This window comes from Diabrotica virgifera, chromosome 7, assembly GCF_917563875.1.
Source record: "Diabrotica virgifera virgifera chromosome 7, PGI_DIABVI_V3a".
Taxonomy (NCBI): Eukaryota; Metazoa; Arthropoda; class Insecta; order Coleoptera; family Chrysomelidae; genus Diabrotica; species Diabrotica virgifera.
The window spans coordinates 88,779,900-88,805,468 of record NC_065449.1 but is presented as its reverse complement, the minus strand read 5'-3'; the positions used below and the strand labels follow the sequence as shown (position 1 = coordinate 88,805,468).

The following is a 25,569-nucleotide window of genomic DNA, read 5'->3' as shown; positions in this document are numbered from 1 at the left end:
AAGCACCATAAGCCTCTATGCTTGCATCAGAAAAACCATGAATTTCTATTTTGCTAATAGTTTTCGGACGAAAATATTGTCTAGCTATTTTTTGTTGTGAAAGCAAGGGGATATGTTTGTGGCAGATTGACAGTTAACCTACGACCACATATGTGTTGACCGGCTGGGGAAAGAAGAGGAGACGGATTGACGGACGTCCGTCAGAAGATTTTAGAAACTTAGAATACAACTGTCATAATTTTTCTTACTTATTTTATTAGGTAGTTTGTTGTAAATAAACCAATAAAATAGTTTAAAGTGTGCCCCGACTACTTTGCATCCCGCAAACCGGCCACATTGGTGACCCCGAGAAAAAGACTGTAAGTACAAGGATTTAAAGACGACATTATGACAGATAACGACCAAACAATGCCAAACGATAATGCTACATCATACGAAGGCAATGATCACCCAATAATTGCACGGGTAGGCATAAAAGCTCCAGAGTTTTGGCGCAATGAACCAGAACTATGGTTTCTTCGGCTGGAGGCGCAGTTCCGACAAGCCAAAATAACATCTGACAACTGCAAATTCGATCATACTGTTGCTAGTTTAAACAGTGACATACTAATAGAAGTGGCGGATATTGTAAAGAATCCAACTGCTGGCAATGCCTATACACAACTGAAAGCTCACCTTCTCGAAAGGTATGGCATTAGCTCAGATGACAGGATCTACAGATTAATGGAGCTCACTCTGGGTGACTTAAAACCCACTCAACTACTCCACAGAATGCAAGCTCTGGCCACGGATAGCATTAGTACACAAGTTCTAAAAAATTTTTGGTTGGACCGCCTACCACCTTCGGTTCGAAGTGTTATATCTGTTCTTGATGGAGATCTAGAAGAGCTTGCTAAGAAAGCCGATAAGTACCTCCGATGTTCCAATTTTCCAGTCATGGCTGTTACCGAAAGCCCTATCTTAGACAAAGCAGTGGCTGCATTGAATGACCAAGTGAGCGCTTTATCCAACAGATTAGCTGTAGCTGAAGAACGGCAACAGATTCAAATGGTCAAGAGTGCCAAGTCATCATCTGACGAGCAGTGTTACTACCATCGAAGATTTGGTGCACAAGCAAAGAAATGTAGACCACCCTGCAGTTTTACAAAAAACGACGAAAGGGCGCAGTAATGGCGGCAACTGCAGCCCCTCACATACCACGCCGCCTCTTCATTACCGATAGTGTTCTCCAACTTCAGTTCCTTATTGATACAGGGGCAGACCTGAGTGTGCTTCCACGTAAAATCTGCACTGCGACTCGGCCCAGCACTGTATGCCTATATTCTGCCACCGGATCGTGCATCCAAACGTATGGGCAGAGACAACTTTCATTAAACCTTGGTCTAGACCAACCTGTAACATGGACTTTTGTAGTCGCAGATGTCACCACACCCATACTAGGAGCCGATTTTCTTACACATTATGGCATTAGTGTTGACATGAGAAACAAACGACTAGTAAGCTCAAATATGTCAAGCAGTATTACCTGTGTGTCTCGTCGTGTTAAAGTACCAGAAGTAGGCCTATCCACTGCCCATCCTTACGATCGTCCGGCAGCCACTATACCAGAGGATACTGAAAGGGTCCAGCACTATATTGAGACTCGAGGTACACCAGTATTTTCTAAACCACGAAGACTTCCACCAGATCGTTTTCAAGCTGCACGAGCAGAATTCAATGAGCTGATGCAGGCAGGCATTATCCGACCATCAAAGTCATCTTGGGCTAGTCCGCTTCACTTGGTTAAGAAGTCCAATGGACGATGGCGAGCCTGTGGAGATTTTCGCCGTCTAAATGCCATGACCAAACCAGATCGCTACCCAATACCGCACATCCAGGATTTTGCTAACCAGCTACATGGAAAGAGAATTTTCTCTTGTATTGATTTGGTACGTGCTTTTTACCAAATTCCAGTCCACCCGAAGGATGTACAAAAGACGGCTGTAATAACCCCCTTTGGACTTTACGAGTTTCTCCGAATGCCATTCGGTTTGCGAAATGCTGCCCAGACGTTCCAGAGGTACCTCGATCACCTTTTTCGAGAATGCCCATATGTGTATGTATACATCGACGATATTTTGGTTGCCTCGGAGACTGATACCGAGCATGAGAAACACCTGGCATCAGTTCTTCGGATTCTGGAAGCAAATGGACTTCAAATCAATAAGGATAAATCAAAATTCCGTGAAAGTGAAGTAAACTTCCTGGGTGCCACGGTCTCCCCAACTGGCGTTCGTCCATTGCCGGCTAAAGTAGGCGCAATTCGCAACTTTCCACAACCTACGACCTATCGACAGCTACGAAGGTTTATGGGTATGCTCAATTTCTACAGACGTTGGTTACCAAATGCTGCGAATGAACTAATGCCATTAACCGACTTACTGTCTCAGCAAAAGAAAAAGAAGCAAGAACTGACATTAACACCAGCAGCTGCAGCAGCTTTCTCCAAAGTCAAAGAACTCTTGGCCGCGTCGACTGAATTGGTTTTCCCAGCACCGAATGCCCAATTGAACATGTCAGTTGATGCCTCAGATGTTGCCATCGGCGGTGTTTTGCAACAGCTTATAGGTGAACATCTACAACCCATCGCTTTCTTCTCTAGAAAGCTTTCTAAGACGGAGCGAAACTATAGCACTTATGACCGAGAGCTGCTGGCCATATTCAGTGGCATACATCACTTCCGCCATTTTCTTGAGGGCATGCCGTTTACCATTTATACTGACCACAAGCCTTTAACGTTTGCCTTCCAACAGCGACATGAGCGGCAGTCCCCACGACAGATACGCCAACTAGAATTTATTGGACAATTCTCGACCGACATTCGACATATTCAGGGTGCAGCCAATATCGTTGCCGATTGTCTCTCACGACCCGAAGTAGACGCTGTCACAACACCCATTACGATTGACTATAACCGGCTATCCGAAGCTCAGACTACAGATGAGACTCTCCAACAAACTCTGAACGATCCTGCTAGCTCCTTACAACTTCAGCGAATAGTACTACCAGATAGCCAACGACCTATTTATTGTTCAGTCCAAGATGGTCGTATACGAGTTTATGTGCCAGCTGTGTTCCAGAGAGACGTTTTCCTGAAGTTCCACACGCAGTCCCACCCAGGACATGCTGCTACATTACGAATGATTGCCGAACGCTTTGTGTGGCATAACATGAATCGCCAAGTCAAGCAGTGGTCACGAGAGTGCATCCAATGTCAACGTGCCAAAATTGGACGTCACACTGTTACACCTGTGACACCTATAGGAATGCCAGACGATCGATTCGCACACATACATGTCGACATTGTGGGCCCACTTCCAACAAATCAGAACTTTCGATACCTGCTCACAATCATCGATCGTTTCACAAGATGGCCCGAGGCCATACCTATCTCGGAAATTACAGCCGAAGTTGTTGCGCAGAAGCTCCTTGAGGGATGGATATCTCGGTTTGGTGTGCCAGCAACCATAACAACGGATCGAGGTAGGCAATTTGAGAGCCACTTATTTCGCCAGCTCAATAGATTGCTAGGTGTACAACATATTAAAACCACTGCCTACCACCCACAGTCAAATGGATGTATTGAACGTTTCCACCGAACCCTTAAGGCTGCTCTCATCGCCGCGGACACAGTATCGTGGGTTGACGCCCTCCCTCTGGTCATGCTAAGCCTTCGAAACACTTTCAAACAGGACATTGCGTGTACAGCCTCCGAGTTATTGTATGGTAAACCAATATGTCTCCCTGGACAGCTGCTTGTCCCTAGTGCTGCTACACCCGACGAGCATAGTTTTGTCCAACGACTACGTCAGACCATGGGAGCATTGCGGCCTATACCGACGAGCAACCACTCAGTCCGCACTGCCTTTGTCCATCCGGATCTGCAGACTACGAGTCATGTGTTTGTGCGGACTGATAAAGTAAAGCCTCCGCTTACACCTCACTATACCGGCCCGTTCAGAGTGTTGGAACGAAGTGACAAGTTTCTAACTGTAGATGTCAAAAATGTTCCTCAGAGAATTTCCATGGACCGACTCAAGCCAGCATATATTCCAGCGGCCCAACAGGTGCAGGAAGAACATGTATATGCCAACCGTCTGATGAGTAACACGGTCAACATTGCCGTTCGAAACCAGTAGGTTCTTCACTGGAGGGGAGCCCTGTGGCAGATTGACAGTTAACCTACGACCACATATGTGTTGACCGGCTGGGGAAAGAAGAGGAGACGGATTGACGGACGTCCGTCAGAAGATTTTAGAAACTTAGAATACAACTGTCATAATTTTTCTTACTTATTTTATTAGGTAGTTTGTTGTAAATAAACCAATAAAATAGTTTAAAGTGTGCCCCGACTACTTTGCATCCCGCAAACCGGCCACATGTTCAATAAAATTGTGCCAATCTTTAAGAATGCAAGCGTCGTTTATTACGGTGTCCCAATGAAACTTTTTGAACCATAATTTTTGCATCAGTATCTTACCTTTTACTATAACAGGATTTATCAAGCCTAACGGATCATAACATTGAGCTAAGATAGAAAGTATTTTTCTTTTGGTAACTGGACCCTGCACGATTTCTTGAGGCACGGAAATACAAAGAGTATCTTCTGCTGTACTCCACTTTAGCCCAAGAACTTTACTTGGGACTTCATCTATGTTTATGTCATAATCAGCTTTTTGATTTTCCGAAATGTCTTTGGAAATATTTTTAAGAAAATAATCACTATTTGAACAATATTTATGCAACTCAAACCCATGCTTATTTAAGATGGTATTTAATTGAGAGTATAAATTGAAAAGTTCGTTGTGATTATATGAACCACAAAGGCCATCGTCCATATAGAATTGATTCAGAATTGCATCAGACGCAAGAGGAAATTCTAAATAGTTTAGACAAGCAATTTCTTTAAGAACCCTTGTTGCCAAGAACGGGGCTGAATTGGTTCCAAAAACTACAACATCGAGTTGGATACATTTAAAGTCTTCATCAGGGTTTTCTCGCCATAAAATATTTTGAAGAAAAGTTTGTTCCGGGTTCACGAGGACCTGTCGGAACATTTTTTTAATATCTACCGTGAATACAAAAGGAAAAAGTCTAAATCTACATAGAATGTCATACAATTCTGGCTGGACCTGATATCCCTTTAAACACACGTCGTTTAAGGAATACCCTGAGGAACTTTTGGCGCTGGCGTCCATGACAACGCGCAAACGCGTTGTTAAACTGGATTCTCTAACTACACCTAAGTGCGGAATAAAATATTTATTTTCAGATTTGGCATTTAGCAGAGTTAGGGGTACATAATGAGCATGTTTAAGTTCAATTAATTCATCAATAACTTTTTTATAGTCTTGATAAAAGTTGCAATTAGTTTTAAATTTATTTTCTAAGGAAATGAAACGTTTTCTGGCCATGTAATAAGAATTTCCTAACTTTAGATTTTCTGAAGGTGATTTCAGCGGCAAACTTACTTGAAATCTACCATTTTGTAAAATTTTGGTTGTAGAACGGAATAGGTTTTCAGATGCCTCATCAGCTTCTGAAAGATAGAATTTATTGGGAATTTCCTCGATTTCCCAGAATTTCTTCAAACGGCTGTCTAATTGTAATGTGGAAAGAAGTGAATTAGATTCAGTTAAAACTTCTGAACTACTGTCTGTAACAGATATATTGGATACAGTAAAATGATCAGGAACTGTACCAGCTACCACGAAACCTAAGTGAGGCTCTTGTAAGACTGGAAGATTTTTGCCAAGTCTGACAAAGTTTGGTAAAATAATATCGTAATAAACATCCAAACCAATTAGAATGTCAATTTCAGAAGGCTTAAAAAACTCGTCGTCTGCTAGAAAGAATTGTTCCGGAATATTTAATTTTTTCACCAGTATTCTTGATTGAGGGAGAGCACAAGTAATCTCGGGTAATACAACTACTGAAAAATGAAATCTTCTTCGACGATCATAATTGGAAAATATGGTTATATCTGACATTTTAGTACGAGCCACTAGTTAAGTCGAGCCACTCCCTCCTATTCCTGATATATGTACTGACTTGTTATACGTATCTAATTGTAACTTGTTCACAAGCTTCTCTACGATAAATGAATTTTGGGATCCTGTGTCCAAAAGAATTTTCGCTATGCAGAAATTAGCGTTTTTACCAAGTAAGGTTACTTTTGCAGTACCCAGAAAAATAAGACTATTTTTTACTGACTGAACAGAGTGATTCGCTGAATGATTATTTGCGGTAGGGTTATTTTCCGTAAAATTTCTCGAAGGACCTTGAAAATTTGTTATTCCTAAATTTTCCTGTACTGGTTGGATATCCAGAGAACGGGTTTGAAGATTTGAATGACTATCGAGATGAGAAGATGAATTATTACCATTTTGAACATGAGCAGTATTATCTAAATAAGAACTATTAGATGAGATTAGAGAGCTATGGTTACCTGCGTAGCTATTAGGTTGAGAATTTGAACCATTATTATATAGAGAATGTGAATGATGCTTACTACTAGTCATTGGCGGAGAATGTTGATTTTCACCGATTTTTATGTGCATTAACGAATTGTGTTACTTGGAGCAAAAAGAACATTTTTTAGAGGATTTACACTCTTTCAAATTGTGTTTACCAAAACAATTTATACATAAATTCTTTGCCCTAATAAATTGCAATTTGGCGGAATGAGATATATCTTTAAACTCAGAGCAAGTGTAAATTTTATGGCGCTCCTTGTTACAGTAGATACAAATTAATTGAAATTGGCGATTTGAAGTTGCCTCATGCATTGTCGAATGAGATGAGAAATTTTTTCTGGTAGTTTTAGGACTAGAAATTTCAACATTTTCCAGAATTACTGCACGTTTTTCTAAGAATTTTAAGAAATGATTTAAAGTAGGTATTTCATCGTGATTCCTCTCAGATTCATACGCCTTAGCCGATTGAAAATCTAACTTCTTTTTTAGAATGAATATAAGTGTTAAGTCAAATAAATTTTCGGAAGTTAAATTCAAATTTTTTAGTGACAAAATATTCTTTTGAATTGTAGTGATTAATTCTCTTAATGTGTCTGACTTACATTTAGAAATATTATTACAATCAAAAATTGCTTGCAAATAAGAATTTATTATGGCGAATTTGTTTTTGTATCTCTTCTTTAAAATATTTAACGCGATTACAAAATTTTCATTAATTATCGGTAGTGAATCAATAAGTTGAAGGCTTTCGCCTTTTAAATAACTCTTCAAGTACACAAGTTTTTGGACATCTGTTAATGTCTCATTTTTCACTATGAGCGCATCGAAGAGCTCGATGAACGATTGAAAGTCTCTAATATGACCTGAGAATTGTGAAATTTTTATATCTGGAAGACGAACTGCTATTGGAGCACTACAAGAACCCTCACTGGATGAACTAGATGTTATCTGAGAAGGTGCAGCTTTTAATTTATTAACACAAGCGGTCAAATCGCTTACAAGTTTGAAATATTGATTTTCTGTAAACTCTCTATCTTTTTCTTCTTTGCCTGTATTTGATACAAGGAATTCGATTTCATTTTGTGCTTTTTCATAATCATGAAATATTAAATGAAGTCTACTTAATCGCGTCTCGAACTGGGTAACATCTAATTCTACGTCTTTTTTGGCTATAAACCAGTTGTACATACGAGTAAGAGAAGACTTAGCAATTTTTCTGTATTTTTTGAACTCATCCATTTTTATTAAAGATATTGGAACACGAAAATGTCTTTGAATCACAGAATTTAATGATTTTAATGTCTTTGAATAACTGATAGCCAAATATAATAATGAAACAAAGGGTATATAAATGGACTTATCTCACCCAGTATATTCTTTTGCTGTTGTGTCGGCGAATAATCTTGAAGAACTTTCCATAAGTTTTATGCTGGTCAAAAATCCGGCTCGATGTAGGCCAAATGAAGAAATATCGCTTTGGTATTAATTCCCAAACCGTTTTCTCCGTCTCTTGGTTGTAGAATAAATTACTTCTTTTTCCTAATTGGTTTATTTAAAAAGACTACACTTACTAAAGCTAAGTTTAGCTTTTACGCCAGACACATCGAGAATTAATATTGTACAAAAAAAGTCCCAAATATTAATTTGGACTTAATTATGAACTATTATAATTGAAAAAACTATCGTTTTTTTAAATATATGTAACATTGACAAATATTTTATTTAGGAATTGTCACTCATTTTTTGAGATAGATTTTTTAAGAAGGCCAAAATCGTGTATTAAATGTGACATAATTTTAGGGGCGTAATAAGATTAGAATTTGGATTATATAATAAAGTTTCAACAAATTATGTGCATTCATATCTCCTCCAATGATACAAGGGTGTTTTAGTTGAGAAAATAACTTATCCCAATCTTCGGTTTTGGTTTTAGTTTTTGGGCACCTATATACAGAGAGTAAACTTAAATAATTTTGTTTATAGTTGATTTTAATACCACAAGCAAGCAAGTCTTGAATATAATTTTTTTTAATTGTTATGCGCTCAAAAGGAATACCAGTTTTAATTAAAATAGCAACTCCAGAATAGCCGTCATCGCGATCTTCGCGTATCACATTATAACCTCTATAAATATATACAACATCCCGTTTAAACCAAGTTTCACTTATTAAAGCTATGTCAATATCTTCGGTTATTAAAAAGTTAATAAGGCTGTTTTTGTTAGCAACAGCTGATCGAGCATTCCATTGTATTATTTTGAGTTTAGATTTGTTTGTCATTAGATGAGTTATTTTTTAAAATATTATCTAGGACAAAAGATAAAAAGGGGTTCAAGGCAGGTTGGATTGGTCTCCAACGTTGGAAAAGTCTTGGATTTAAAATATTGTTTATTATATTTTTATTTCAATTATTCTAATTGTTTAAAAAGTAGTAAACTTTGTATCTAGGGCTTTTCGTTTTCCTCGTAATTATCTAGGACATTATTAATACCTTTGGCTAACAAATTCATATCAAGTGATTTTGCCTCTTCTAAACAATTAATATTTTGAATAAAACTTGAGAAAAAAGTACTAAGGAATCTACTAACTTATTTTTATCATTGTCTGTATTAGAAAAACTTTCCTTGTTTAAGGGAGGTAAAGGTTGAGACGGTCCAAATCTGAAAGGGATGAGATATGGTGTAGGATCTTCGGAAGTTGGAGATGATACTTTTCTTTTTTTATTTGCACTATACTCAGTGCTTGATGTACTACAGCTTGGTTGGCTAAAACTTTTGGGTTTCTGTAGATGAGGCCTCAATGGCTTGAAATAAGAAGATGTACTAACTTCAGAGGAGTTAGTTAATTTTGGAAATTCTTTGTCTGAATTTGACAATATTTCAAATCTGTTATTAGAAATAAGACCAGAAAATGATGAGTCGCTCAAATTTTTTGCCTCCAAATATGAGATTTTATGTTCAATCATGATATTTTTTTTGATGTTCGAAAAAAGGACAGTTTTTAGAGATCGATATATGCTTATCAGTTTTACAGTGTATGCAATACTTTTTTGTTTCATCACATGTATGTATGTCATTTTTAATTTGTCCACATTGTATACAGTATTCCTGTGTACCTTTACACTGTCTAGAAATATGTCCATATTTGAGGCATTTATAACATTGCGTCACTTTACCCAACAATTTTTCCACTTGGAAAAATACATAATTTATCACAACATAGTTTGGCAAACAATTGCCTTCAAAAGTAATTATAACATTACGTCTAGGGACGTATTCTGTATTTCCATCCTTTTCTACTTTCCTGTGCATTCTTTTAATATCAATAATTGGTGAACTAGAGCTCATATATTTTTTCAAATAGTCAATATTATATTTGGTATCAACATCGCGTATCAGTCCTTTAATTTCCAAGAGGTGACTTGGAATGTACGCTTTTAAATGATCGTCCTTTAAGTGACTATTATTGACTAAATTATTTGCATCCAAAATAGATTTGAGGATTACTTTAACACGGTTTCTTCCTATACTTTTAATTTGCTTAATATTATTAATCTTTAATTTTTGATGTAAAATATCTGCAACAACCATTGGATGCAAACGGGAAATATTCTGATCATTGGTCTTCTCAACATAAACACAACAATTTTGAAAGTCATAACTATTACAATTAATATTAAAAAGTTTTACCTCCCTTGTAGCAGGAGAATTTGTGGTGATAGTTCCTGTATCCATGTCTTGATTACTAACACTAATAACTTCAGCAGTATTTAGTTCGCACACTGGCGTCTTTTTTATATTCTCCCCCATCTGGGGAGAATATTTTCACTTTTGTATCACTATTCTACAATATGTTAATGTTTTTACTCACGATGAAATTTAAATGTTTTAATTGTCACAAAAACTGCGAGCTGAATGTCAATATTTAGGTACGTTTAACCGTGGCCAAATTTTAAACTGTTCACACAAAAGTTAAACACCGTGAAAATAAGCCTAGGCTGTTCAACCCATAGGACTGAGACTTCTTATCAGTGATAATTAAAACCACTATAAAATTAATTTAAGTTAAACTACTAAAAAATTAATTTTTCTGGAGCTATTTTAGATGCAACCGTATTTGACGTTTATTAATGTCAAACTGTTAATTTATATTAAAAGTTGAAAACTTGCGGTATGCAGGGAGTAGTAACCCTAGAAATGGAGTTGGAATAATTGCTGATAGTGAAATGAAAGATAACGTAGTGGAAGTTGTAAGAACGAGTGATAGAATGATGTTAGTGAAATTGTAATTGATAAAGAGGTATTGAATGTTGTGTGTGTGTGTATGCTCCTCAAACAGGTCTGGGTGAGAATGAAAGAAGAGCTTTCTATGACCAATTAGGAGACGTCCTGAGTGATATTCCGTCAGAGGAAAAAGTTATAACAGGAGGTGATTTCAATGAACATGTGGGCCAAGCCAAAATAGGATACGAAGCAATACATGGAGGATTAGGCTTTGGAACTACAAATGAAGCTGGAGATGATATGCTTGAATTAGCAACAGCGCTAGATATGGCGATTGTTAACACATTCTTTAAAAAGAGAGAAACTCATCTTATTACGTACAAAAGTGGACAACATCAATCCCAAATAGATTATTTCGTGATAGTGAAAGATGACATACGTGAATGCAAGGACTGCAAGGTAATAGTTAGTGAGATAGTAAGCCAACAACATAAGCTGCTTGTTATAGACATTGAAGTAAAAAGTGAAGGAAAACCAAAATATCGGAGAGGACCACAAAAAATCAAGTGGTAGCTGCTAAAAGATGAGAAAGAAGTTGTATTCAGGGAAAGAATAGAAGATAAAATATGTTGGAACATGAAAGGAAGCCCTAATACCATTTTGAGAAAAATGGCCAGTAGTATTAGAGAGACGGCTATTGAAATACTTGGGAAAACGTCAGGAAAAAAGTTTGAGGATAAAGAGACTTGGTGGTGGTCAAACGAAGTACAAGGAAAAATAAAAGAGAAGGGAAAATTATATAAAAATTGGCAAGAAACCAGATCCGACACAGATCTTCAAAACTATATGGTGGCGAAAAAGGGAGCGAAAGTAGCAGTAGAAAAAGCCAAAGATTCAAACCTATACGATCAACTATATGGTATTCGCTCATATGGCATTCATTGATCTTGAGAAAGCATATGATAGAGTTCCTCGAGAGACTCTGTGGTGGGCACTCAATAAGAAAGGAGTCCCTGGTGAATATGTAAAGGTTGTGAGGGACATGTATGAGGGAGTAACGACTAGTGTTAGGACAGGTGTGGGAGAGACTGATAAATTTCATGTGAAAGTAGGATTGCGCCAAAGCTCGGTGCTTAGTCCGTATTTATTCTCATTAGTTTTGGACCAGATAACAGAGAAACTACAGGGTAACATTCCATGGTGCTTAATGTATGCTGATAATGTCGTGTTAATAGGAAATAGTGAAAGAGACTTAGAACAAAACTGGAACAGTGGAGACAAGCTCTGGAGGAAAAAGGTTTAAAACTTTTTATGACAAAGACAGAGTATTTGCAATGTTCATTTAAAGATGCAGTTACTACAAATAAAATGGTATCTTTGGATGGTGAACTGATTATAAATAGCAATAGTTTTAAGTACCTGGGATCGGTATTACAGAGTAATGGAGAAATAGATGGAGATGCATGCAGTAGAATTGGGGCTGGATGAATGAAGTGGAAGGAAGCGAGTGGTGTGCTGTGTGACAGGAAAATTCCAATGAAGTTGAAGGGAAAATTCTATAAAACAGCCATAAGACCGGCTATGATGTACGGAACTGAATGTTGGGCAGTGAAAAAGAAAGCGGAACAACGAATGCATGAGGCGGAAATGAGAATGCTTAGATGGATGAGTGAAGTGACAAGAAAGGATAAAATTAAAAATGAATATATTAGGCAAAGTCTAGGTGTGGCACCAATTGATGCCAAAATGAGAGAGCATAAGTTGAAATGATTTGGTCATGTTTAATGTCGAGACGCTGATCACCCAATACGAAGAATTGCTGAAGTGCAGATTCCTGGAAGGAGTAGGAGAGGAAGAAAAAAGGAGACGTGAGGGAGACGATTAGGCAGGACATGTTGGTAAAGGGGATTAACATTGATATGACCCAAGATAGAATTGTGTGGAGAAATGCAATTAGGGAAGCCGACCCCGCATAGGAATAAGGCAAAGAGAATGATGATATTAAAATTGAAAACTGTTTTTATTCACCCCATTCCCCATTTTACGAAGCTCGGCTTCTTTTATAGTTTCTGGGCCTCCATTCGTCTTGTCCACCGTCCATCTTGTGTTCCAGCTAAGTGCCCAGCCCATTTCCACTTAAGCGTCGTAGCTCTTTCGATGACGTCTTGAACTCTTGATCTTTGTCTGATTTGTTGGTTTGTTATGTGGTCTCGAAGGCTCACGTGCATTGCACGTTCCATGGCTCGTACAGTGTTACTCTGAGTTTATTCGCGGATTTTTTCGTCAGTGCTAAAGACTCTGCTCCATAAGTTTGTACAGACAAAACATATTGGTTATACATAAACCTTTCGTTTGAGACACATAGAAATTGAACTTTTTGAATATGGCTTAGTTTGTCAAATGCTGCTGATGTTAGGCCTATTGGCCTGTGTAGTTCATGTGTTTGATTGTCTCTGCTTATTTTGATCTAGTGTCCCAGATATTTGTAAGTGTCTGTTTGTTGTATATAGCATTATTGTCAATAGTTATGTTTTCACTCATAACGAGATTTGTCATAAAAAGTTTATTTTTAATCCTGCTCACTCGGGCAGAATTTTATGCGAATGTATCGTAGAATCTGTATCCTGTAAATTATCTGCGATTAATGCATCATTCGCAACCCTCGAATGATTTAACCTTTCTCCATGTTTTCTTCTTCTTCTAAAGGTGCCGAGACCGCTTGTCTATCGTTGGCTATCATGTTGCCCAGCACATTATTAATCATTGTCTTATTTACAGCCGCACCAAATAGTTCAGTGCTAGTTTTCCCAAACCATTGGCGTAGGTTTTTAAGCCAAGAACTTGTACGGTGGCCAACACTTCTTTTTCCCATTATTTTACCTTGCATCACAAGATGAAGTAAGGTGGAGTGCGGTAAGATCGTAAACGGGGCAAGTTCGTATTAGTTCTAAATCTATCATAAGATACATTTTTATGTACGTTAAGAAGTAGAAATCTCTACTAGATTAGTATAAACTGATTGACATAGACGTCTCTCACTTAGAAGTAATTCTACCACTATTTTGCCATTTATAAAATGTGAGTACATGTGTAGTAACTATCTAACCTTGAGCTGTTGAAGAAAGTGCCGGTATTTTACAGCAAATTTGGTGTCTTGTGCATTTATTTTGGATAAGTATTAAGAACATTGCTTAAAGTTTACGTTAAAGAAATAATTACTTTCGATTATTTGAAATTTACGAGAAAAATCACTACTCTGGTCTTGCTACGCACATAATAGTGCGCGGAGCAAGTTCGGAGCATATAGCGGGGTAAGACCGGACTTGTGCTTTTTCCAGTCAATTTTAAAGGTCTTTTTTTGTACTTTTTATGGTTTATTGCTCAAATTATTTATTTATAACCTTTTTTAGATCCAAAATGGTTAGATATTATATTAGAAAAACGAACCGAAGAGCGTAATCAGCAGAAACAATTAAAGGAGCATTGATAGAAATTCGGGCAGGCCATAAATGCCATGCAAAAAACATTCTTTATATTTAAATGTATAACTTTTAAACTAAGCAACTTATTTTAATCTGGCAAAAAGCATTTCATAAATGACAAATTAGTAATTCCGAGTTTTAAATAGCTGTTTGTGAACTTGTCCCATTTATGGGGCAAGTTCGGAATAGTTACTGTTTTTTCTAATTTTTTACAAAAGTTCTAATTTCCAATGTAAATTGGTGTTTTTGTCAATGCGAATTATAGCGTAGTAATGTTACTTCACGTCGATACCAATAAAATGTTAAATATTTGAAATATAATTTACAAAAAAAATATAAAGTCAAACTTAACGAAAACCGGTCCGAACTTTTCCCACTTCACCTTATACCATATTTTTCTAGGTGACGCATTATATGACCAAAGTATTCCAATTTATGCATTTTAACCGTGTTCACTACTTCACAACTTTTATTCAAACGTTGCAAAACCCTTTCGTTCGTGACTCTTTCTACACAACTGATCTTCAGAATACGGCGGTAGACACACATCTCAAATGCTTCTAGGTTTTTTAAAAGCGATTCTGCCAGGGTCCAGGCTTCAACCCCGTAAAGTAGTACTGGGAATATATAACATCGAACCATTCTTATGGGAAGTTCCGAATTGAAATCATGACTACACAGGATTTTCTTAAATTTCATAAAACTTGTTCTTGCTTTGGCAATTCTACTTTTTATTTCTGTAATAGGGTTCCAGCTTTCATTAGTATGAGTACCCAGATATACAAAATAAATTACGCGTTCAATTGAGTCATTACTAATTGTTGGGTTAAAGTTATTATTATTTACGGCCCTGTTTACTAATAACCATAATTTTTGTTTTTCTTGCGTTGAGTTTGAGTCCATATATCGCGCAGAACGTCACCATTCGGTTCGATGACGCTTGACTTCGCTATAACGCTATACATACTTCTTTATGTATACTTATGCCCATATCTTGCCACTGAGTGTTCTTAAATATTGACTCTAACGATGGCATGAACAATTTTGGTGAAATATTGTCTCCTTGTCTTACTCCTCTACCTAAGATGAATCTTTCTGTTTCTTCGTGGCGTGTACCTGTAGTCTATTCGGCTTTAGTGTAGGGTTTGCAGTACTGTCTCAAACTCTACATAATCAAAAACCTTCTCGTAATCAACAAATGCAAGAACCAGTGGTATGTTGTATTCGATACATTTTTCAATAAATTAAAATCTTTATGGCCTGCAAATTGTCATTTGTGCCATATCATGCCCTGAAGCATGTCTGTTCTTTGGACTGATAGAAATCAAGTTTAGGTGTAAAAATACCAATAGTTATGCTAATAGCGGCAGATTGCTAAGAATAACAATTAAAAAACTAAATTTGTTTGTCCTTGGGTTCACAAATGTTTATTAGGTAGGTACATGTTTTGATATACCTAAGTATTTACCTAGTTTGCATATTTATATTTGAATCGTTCATAAACTTTTCGCTAAGTCAATAATATCCATTGATATTTTAATTGAGATATTCTTGTTTTTTTAACAATTTTTTAATTCTAGTATACGTCTTTTTATTAACTGACTCATATATTTTTTGATACCACTAGTAGTCCAGGGCGCATCGGTTTTGAGATGGACGTTGAGAGGTGACTCAAATTTTTTTGCAGAAATTGCTTGAAAATAACTCAAATAATAATATTTGAGTTATCCTCTCATTCAAAATGGTCCGGAACATTGTTTAAATAATCAAAATATCAAAATACGAAGAAAAAATTCGATTTTTTTATTGGTTTTTTGATTATAACTTTAAAACCATTCAGTTCCGAGAAAAGTTGTACTAACATAAAAGTTGTGTAGTTAAATTTACAACAATATAAAATTGGTTGCAAATTTAAAAAATAGTCACTTTTGTTGCAAAATAGCAATAATTACGAAAAAATCATACAAAAACAAGTATTCGCATTTTACGTTTTTCAACCATTTGTGCTACACTTAGGACCTTCATATTTTACCCAAAAAAACTTTTTGATATAGTAAAATAACACTGTAAATTTGATTAAGATCGGTTTAATAGATTTTGCAAAATAAATTTTGCAATCCAGCTTTCGCAAAAAAATTCATTTTTTTTAATGTTGCAGGACTGAAAATAAAGCAGATAGCAAGTTGAAATTTTTTGGCTTATAGAAGTGTACTGTACCTTTCATTTTCAATTTGCAAAATTAAAATCGATTAATTACCACGGCGTCAGGAAATTTTTGAAATAAACAATAATTTTTGGTGCTACGCGCAGGACAGCGGTGTTCGATTCACACAAGTTGATTTCCACCAAAATTTCTTCCAATCTTTATCTAATATATTATTTTCTTACTCTATATTTTGTTGTATTTTAATATTTTAATGCCACAAAAATCAAACTAATTTTATTATTGTTCGTGAAATATTGTTTAAACAATTGAATACGTTTAAAAATAATAAACTTTTATTCTCTAAGTTAAAATATATGAACAAAGAAAGTTTTAGCTAAAAAAAGTGTTATTTCAAAGGATAGAGTATGTGTTTTTATTTTGCAATGAACAAGTTTATTTATTTATATCGAAATGTTATAAAAATTAAAATGTATCAATCATTATCAAAGGTCATTGGAATGCCCAATCAGAGCAAACTATCCGCTGTCCTGCGCGTAGCACCAATAATTAATGTTTATTTAAAAAATTCCTGACGCCGTGGTAGTTATTCGATTTTAGTTTTGTAAATTGAAAATAAAAGGTACAGTAAGTACACCTCTAATTTCAACTGGCTATCTGCTTTATTTTCAGTCCTATAACATGTTGAAAAAATGAATTTTCTTGCGAAAGCTGGATTGCAAAATTTATTTTGCAAAATTTATTGAACCGATCTTCATGAAATTTACAGTATTGTTTTACTGTTTCATAATGTTTTTCTGGATGAAATATGAAGGTCCTCAGTGTAGCATAAATGGTTGAAAAACGTAAAATGCGGATGCTTGTTTTTGTATGGTTTTTTCGCAATTATTGCTATTTTGCAACAAGGGTGACTATTTTTTAAATTCTTAACTGATTCTATATTGTAGTAAATTTAATTGTGAAACTTTTATGTGAGTACTACTTTTCTCGAAAATGAACAATTTTAAAGTTATAATCAAAAAACGAAGAAAAAAAAAACGAATTTTTCCTTCATTTTTTGACATTTTGATTATTTAAACAATGTTCGGGACCTTTTTAAGAGGGAGGATAACTCAAATATTATTATTTGAGTTATTTTCAAGCAATTTCTGCAAAAAAATTTGAGTCACCTCTCAACGTCCAAATGTACTAAGATTTTTACAGATGCGCCATGGTCTATTATGCTAATAGCGGCAGATTTCTAAGAATAACAATTAAAAAACTAAATTTGTTTGTCTTTGGGTTCACAAATGTTTATCAGATAGGTACATCTTTTGATATACCTAAATATTTATCTAGTTTGCATGTTTATAATATTTGAATCGTTCATAAACTTTTCGCTAAGTCAATAACACCCATTGATATTTTAATTGAGATGTTCTTGTTTTTTTAACAATTTGTTCTGAACGTTTATACGTGTATACAATAAATCTTCACATTCGATGGGGACATCTATAGATTTTTTTGTAACTAACGTGTCTCTACAACTTATGGTCATGGGCAAGGGATCAATTTACAGCAGGGGCGTCATTTGATAGGGGTCAGGGGGGGGCATTTGCCCCCCCCTGACCCTGAAAATTACTGAAATTTACAAAAAATAGATCAATTTTGTATTATGTTTGCATATAAATGTATTGTATATATAATGCTTGCCCCCCCCCCTATCAAAATTTCAAATAACGCTCGTGATTTACAGCAGTATACCTACCCATTATACATACAAACATTTGGTATGAACAATATTAGTGGTGAATCTGAACAGAAAAACTATGCACTGTAGGTACAGATTAACTGAAACAAGCAGTGTTAAGACATTTTAAAACACTGTGAAAATGGTTTTGAACACTAAAAATGTATTTTTTTGTTGGTACGACATTTTGCTTATTCAAAGTACATACGCCTCAGCGTGTTTAAATTCAACTACATACTTTCAAAAACGCGCGGGATTAAAAGTTACCATGGCAACATCAACAGTTTTAAATATTGATCTGACCTGACAGGAGTACAAACCCTGTAACGACAAATAAATAAAATGTGAATAAAATATTAGTAACAAATGTTTCAAAAGCTCTATTCAAATATTTGAAAATCTTAATATTTTAAATGAATGTGAAAAGTACAGTTGGTATTGTTTGAAATATGTATACTTCCGTTTTTTAAATCAGAGAAAATGCTGTTCAAATTAACATTACCGACATTCTCGGAAGATTTTTGAAGATTTGTATCTGTTACCTTCTGTTCTTCCATCCATTTAAGGAACTTGGTATTATATTTTATAGACGTCTTTGGTTTTTTTTTCAGATATTAACCGCGATTCTGGTTTACTATTTAAGTAAGCAATGTTAGAACTAATTATTAAGCAATATGCAACCAGTCGTCATCATCATCATCATTCAATTAATGCACGTTCACTGCTGGACATAGGTCTCCCCCAATTGTTTCTACACTTCACGGTTTTGTGCTGATTGTTGCCAGTTTTTAGTAATCCGCCTGATATCATCTGTCCACAAAGATCTTATACACATAGATTTGGCCAACTCCGAAAAATAGCGTAACGCGGAGCAGTTCGGGACGGTGGTCTATCTATCTCTCTATACCGGCGCTTAGCTTTCTCTCTCTAGCATATGATGGCTGCCGCCTCTGTGTCACTGTCGTTCCATTACTCCCACCTCTTGGTAGATACACTTACATTCGCATGACAGACAAAGATAGCTAGACCACCGTATTTGATATCGACGTTACACCCCGATGCATTGAGTAGCATATCCCTAGCCAGATCTATTCTTGACATAGAATCTGTCTGTCCATCGCGTAGGCGGCCTTCCTCTTCTGCGCTTATCTTCCCTCGGTCTCCATTCCATCAAATTTCGTGTCCATCTTGAGTCTTTCAGCCTAGCTACGTGTCCTGCCCAGTTCCATTTGAGACTGGTGATACGTTCTGCAACATCAGCGATACCGGTTCTTTGTCTAAGATCTTCATTTCTCTTTTTATCCCGTAGGGTTACACCCACCATGGATCTTTACATACGCCTTTGAGCAACCCGCATTTTCGACGCTGTTGCCTTGGTTAGAGTCAGTGTCTCTGCTCCATATGTCATTACTGACAGCACACATTAATCAAACACTTGTCTTTTCAAACCGATCGGTATATGTCTCTCAGAGCTTCGTAGGCTGCCCAAGCAAGAGTTAATCTTATTTTTATTTCGCATGTTTGGTTATCTCTGCCGATTATAATTTCATGTTCCAAGTAAATGTACTTTTCCACTAGTTCTACTTCTTGTTCACGTATAATCAGCTGTCCGCTAGGAATCAGCTTAGAAAGGTATGAGTTATTTGTATTACATGGGGCGAAATCAAATAATTATAGCGCTTTGGTTACTTTGGGTTAGCGTTGAGGTTGGCAATCATCATGGCTATTCTGATCTTATATGCTGCTGCTCTGAATAGTTCGGTTGATGTGCATCCGTACCATTCCCTCAAGTTACGCAACCACGAGATTCGTCTCCTTCCTACACTTCTCTTGACCTGGATTTTCCCCTGTATAATCAACTGAATTATGTTGTATCTCTCATTATGCATAACATGCCTCAGGTACTGCAGCTTTCGTGTCTTGATGGTTTCCAATATTTCCAGTCTTTTGTTGACTCTTGTCATGACTTCGTTGTTTGTTATATGCTCGGTCCATGATATCTTCAGGATTCTTCTATACACCCACAGTTCAAATGCTTCCAACTTTTTAGTAGTCTACGCGTTAAGTGTCCATGCTTCTATCCCGTAAAGCAGAGTCGAGAAAATATAACACCTTGCCAGCCCAACTCTCAAGTCTAATTTCAATTCTCTTCCACAAAGTACCTTTCTCATTTTATTGAAGTGTGTTCTTGCTTTTTCTATTCGAACTATAATTTCTTTGGAGTAATCGTTTGTGTGATTAATTATTGTGCCAAGATAGTTGCAGTTTTCTACTTGTTCTAAAGTTTTACCTTTAATTGTCTGACTTTCATCATTATTTTGGGTTTTTGATATCCTCATAAATTTAGTTTTCTTGATGTTTATTGATAATCCATATTCTTCTCCATACTCAACTATCTTGTTCATTAGCTTTTGGAGGTCTTTAAGGTTGTCTGCTATTATGATAGTATCGTCCGCAAATCTAATGTTGTTAATTGGCGTTCCATTTACCTTTATTCCTGCTGTTTCTACCTCAAGAGCTCTTTTCATAATTTCTTCAGAGTATGCATTGAATAGTAGTGGTGACAATGCACACCCTTGTCGCACTCCTCTTTTAATTTCAAACTCTTCTGGTGTGTGTTCGTTAATGCGTATGTGTGCTTGCTGTTTATAATATACATTTGTTATCATAGCCTGCTTTAAATATAGTCATTGTGCTGCCAAAAAATTAAGTTCAAGAAACGATTTCTTCTGGGTGTAACACTTCTAATGTCACTAATTAACCCTCTAATTAACCCTCTAACTTCTATTATTTATTTAAGCCACAGGTAACATTAATGTAGGCGCAAACTGTTTTCAATCTTCTTCTCTAGTTCTTCTAGATAAGTTTCAAACGCATTCTAAATTCATTACGCCGTATAATTTCATTTCTGCCTCAGTTTTGTGCGACAGGTTGAGGTAAACGCAGAAGAAATATCTCTCATTAAATTTTTTTTTCGAAGTAAAATGTTGCGGCGGAGGTATATTCCTCACCAACCAGTAAAAACATATAATCCGACATGTATTTTCCTCACCAAATTTAAGGGTTTCTATTAATCCGATAGGTATTTTCCTCACCAACTCACTCAGGTAATAAAATAAAAATTAAGAATGATTATTATGAAAGCATCCGAAATCCGAATTAAAGACATTGAATTTCTTACATTATAATAATAGTTTATAATATAGATAATATTCAAAATGTATAAATTATTATTTAATATTTACTATTATACTAGACACACTTTACAAAATCCATTTCATTTGATTAAACTGATATCTTTAATACATTTATTTTTCAATTTCAGTTTAACTTCTGTACCTTTGATAGGTTTTGCAATATGCAAACTTTAAATTTTAACATACGTATTGTTATATTTCTATTTGATATGAGAATTAAAATTTTATAATTATAAGCAAAATTCAAATTAATATAAATGATCTTCAATTTTCTCAGCCACGGGCATGTAAATTTAGAACAACCTGTATACAACAAATTATTATATTTAGTTTTTAAGAAAGTGATTCGAAGAAGTGTACGAAACTCGGTAACAATGCGCCTAAGATAAACAAGTTGAGTGACGCGGACCATTATAGTGTTTCGCGGAAGATTCGATCATTAGCCTACGCTAAATAAGACTCAGTGAAATAGATAATAGGTCATTAAGTTTTGTAAAAAGTAGAAAGTAAGTTTAAATTGGGAAATGATTATTTTTTCTTGAAATGCATTAAACATATTTAGAAAGATTAAAAGTTGGTATTGAGGAATACGGCGAATTAAAATTTGTGGTGGAATGTTGATTTTTGAATCTGGAGGGGATATTGAGAAAGTAGGGAAATGAATGAGGATGAGAGATCAGAATGTTTTGAGCTGTCGAGAGGTGAAGTCCGGTGGTAGACGGTAGTGTACGAAGAGTGAAAAAGCCGGTGTAGTTCCGTGAGTGTTGAGTACCCAAGGGGAACGAGAGGTAGGCCGAGTCGAGAGAAAAGAATCTCCTTGAGCAAAGAGTGTCCCGGTAGCTGATTGAAGTGGTTCGAAAAAGGTAAAACACGGCATCACGAGAAAAGCAGGAACGAGAGCTATACGAGGTAGTTTTCAAAGGAGAACATTACTGGAGGCCAGGACGAGTTTTTCATCGCAACCAAGGGTAGGAGGAAACGGGTTTTGTGTGAGGACATTCGCAGTTCACCAGATAAAGGTCAGTCTCATTTGTCAGGACATGAATGTATAGGTTTTTGTATTAAATACCACATTAAAAATTGAAGAACATAATCGCTAATATCAGAAGATTTTCATCAAACTTAAATCAATTTGTTGCTAATAAATCCTAATAATTTCATTATTAATAAAAGTTTTAAATTGGAAACCAAAAGGAAATAAGATTCCCATTTTTAAATGTTTGTATTAAATAAATATAAGATCTAACAAATATTAAGCAGGAATTGCCATTTATATAAAATAAACAAAATTTTGATTTATAATTGTAATCCATATGTGTGTATTATTTTATTTTTTTCCTATCCCGATTAGGAACCACTGAGAAATACTTAGAAGTCACGAAAGTAAGTAAGTAATTTTATAATTCGCCCTGAGATTGAAAACATATTGATATGTGATCTGGTTGATTAATTAGATTATCATTAATGCATTAATTAAATTAAATTACATATAAGAATATCATCACATATAAATAAATAAGATCACAACAGTATATATCTAAAGTTCTTTAATTTATTCTACGAAGATTATATTATATGGATGGATGCGTATTATAAAACGATGAATTAAAATGCGAATGAAAAAATTCGCAAGCATTGGTAGTGCGAATAACAGAAGAATTTGCCTCTGTCCACAAATATGGGGAGAATGTGGTATTTTCGTCTATATAAGTTTCAACTAAATAATCAACATATCTATCTAAAATTTCATTTTCTGGTTTGCATGACATTAAATCAAACACAAAACAATCTGATACGTTTTCTGGTTGTATATAGGTCAAAAGTCTGTTTCATGTTTGAGCCACTTACCTACTTCAGAATCATTTGTATATTCTGATGTTAAATCAAGAGACTTAATTTTTCTATACCAAGCTTGGTGTAGGTGAAATCTACAACCATGTATTTCAGCGTTCGGACACATTTGAATAATTGCATTATGTATAGTGTGGTATATTATGAACCCTCTGTATAAATCATAATTTAAATATGATGTTATTAACCTTTAGGGTATTGAACATATATAAAAACAATAGCTTATAGTTTGTATCACATGTTTATTACGAGTGAACTTGAACTATATTTGTTATGGTTCAGATAGGTATAAAAACACGCTGAGCAATCAGTATGGATATAGATATACAAATAATTATTAGAAGTTAGTATGTAGGAAGGCGAGGCGCTATGAATCATTAATGTTATTGTTTAGATATTGGATACCAGGGAATAAAATATAATGTATAGTAAGACGTGTTTAGTCTTTTTAATTAATTAGAACCAGAAGGCAGTAACAACACACTATTTAATACATGGCTGATCCTGCAGACTAGAGGAGGTCTTCTGAAAGGAGCAGAGATGGCGGCACCAGCTTGGAAATGGAGACGGCGAAAATGGACCAGGAACCGAGGATCCAATACTGCCCGTATTGTGAGACGGTCAACCCAGTGAGCGACAGTGCAAAGACAAAGTGATAAAATGTAAGTAAGAATGTCTATCTTTATTAAAAATGCTTCCCTCGTTTTTATATTGTTATTGAACATTGAATATTTATCTTTGCTGATTTTTGAATAATTTATGAAGTATCGATTTTTTTTAAGAATATCTATGACTTTTGAAACATGAAGTGATTTTTGAATTGAATATTTTTATAGAAGTTTATTATATATGCTATTCTTGAATTTTTATTGAATTTTGAATTGTTATTAAATTTATTTGAAAAATCTCTATCCGATTTCGATTTTTAGTACGGTTATTTTTAAATATTGTATGGAATATCGAATTTTTTCCAAAAAAAAATTCTATCGAATTTTGAGATTTGCACTGATTTTGAATATTTTTATCTAACTTTTGCATAGGCTGTTTTTGAATTTTGAATTGAATTTGTATCGAATATGTATACTATTATTGAATTTTTATTAACCATTTTGTTTTTATTATTGATATTTATTGATTCTATAGATACATTTTCATCGATTTTGTGTTAAATTTTGTATGAGATGAACCTGAATTAATATTTTTTTGAGTGATAAATGATATTTTTTTAATGAATAATGATTAGTGATGACATACGTTGATATAAGAGCTTTAAGACAAACATTGCTATAAGCAAGAGATATATATTTTTAACGAACCGACCTGATGAGTCGAGATAAGGAATTTGGAGAAGAACTATATAGATAAGAAGAATAACTAACAATATTATAAGCTAAATATTATGAGGCAACTTGAGACAATAAGAAACCCACGGCTCTTGTCAAATTAGGAAGGTACTAAGTGATTTATAGAAGCTTGAACGCTTATTAGAGACCCACTCTGTGTTTTGAAGGGTACCTATTTTATTGATGATTATTCGTGAATAAACAAAGGCCTCAAAGCAAGGGATTGAGGTTGTGATATTTTTAGAAGAATTTGAACCGCATAAAATACCTATTTCGTGTTTTGAGTTAACTATACCACCTAAATGGTGCGTACAGATCAGGGCGAAAATTCGGGTTAATATTGGCGGAGAACTAAGACATCCGAGTGAAACCTCTTTTATTAAGGTAAAACGAAGGTATCGGAGCTAGTATATGAAGGGATGATTATGATGTTATATGAAATGATATATGAGATGAATGATATATGATTGTTATATGAAATATGTATATGAAGATGAATTATGTATGTTGTTCTGAAGCTATTTTCTTGTGGCATTTTTACAATTTTGACTATTTAGAATGGGAAATAAGCCACAATATTATTAAAAAATGATTTTTATTAACGTTTCGACGCCCAAATCGGGTGCCGTTGTCAAAATACAAAATACTATTAATATAAACAAAAATGTTGTTGCTTAGTATTTTTTTATGATTTATGATTTTTTTTGTGACGGATATTCTTGAGTTGGGGTTGATTTCATGTAATCGAATGAACTATCTTTCAGTAAAGTCGTCCCAGGAACGCAACTCATAAATATTGGCAATATCATTTTAAAGTCTTCTACTTTAAAATGTATCATATGTATCTGAATTGCCGATATAAATGAGTCAAATTAAATAAATTATTAGAAGAATTTTTTTTACTAAGCAACAACATTTTTGTTTATATTAATAGTATTTTGTATTTTGACAACGGCACCCGATTTGGGCGTCGAAACGTTAATAAAAATTATTTTTTAATAATATTGTGGCTTATTTCCCATTCTAAATAGTCAAAAATGAATTATGTACACTGTAGAAGTGCTAT

General features: G+C 35.1%; 1 protein-coding gene across 1 annotated transcript; it reads left to right on the top strand.

Annotated features, from left to right (window-relative positions):
- The first annotated feature begins 387 nt into the window (after positions 1-387).
- Positions 388-1,170, top strand: LOC126888555 (uncharacterized). Its single transcript, XM_050656902.1, has one exon. The coding sequence runs from the start codon at positions 388-390 to the stop codon at positions 1,168-1,170; it is 783 nt and encodes a 260-aa protein (XP_050512859.1).
- Positions 1,171-25,569: the final 24,399 nt, after the last annotated feature.

Bases quoted from the DNA above. Each gene is read 5' to 3' on its own strand.
- LOC126888555 (XM_050656902.1), top strand. From the start codon at position 388: ATGACAGATAACGACCAAACAATGCCAAACGATAATGCTACATCATAC.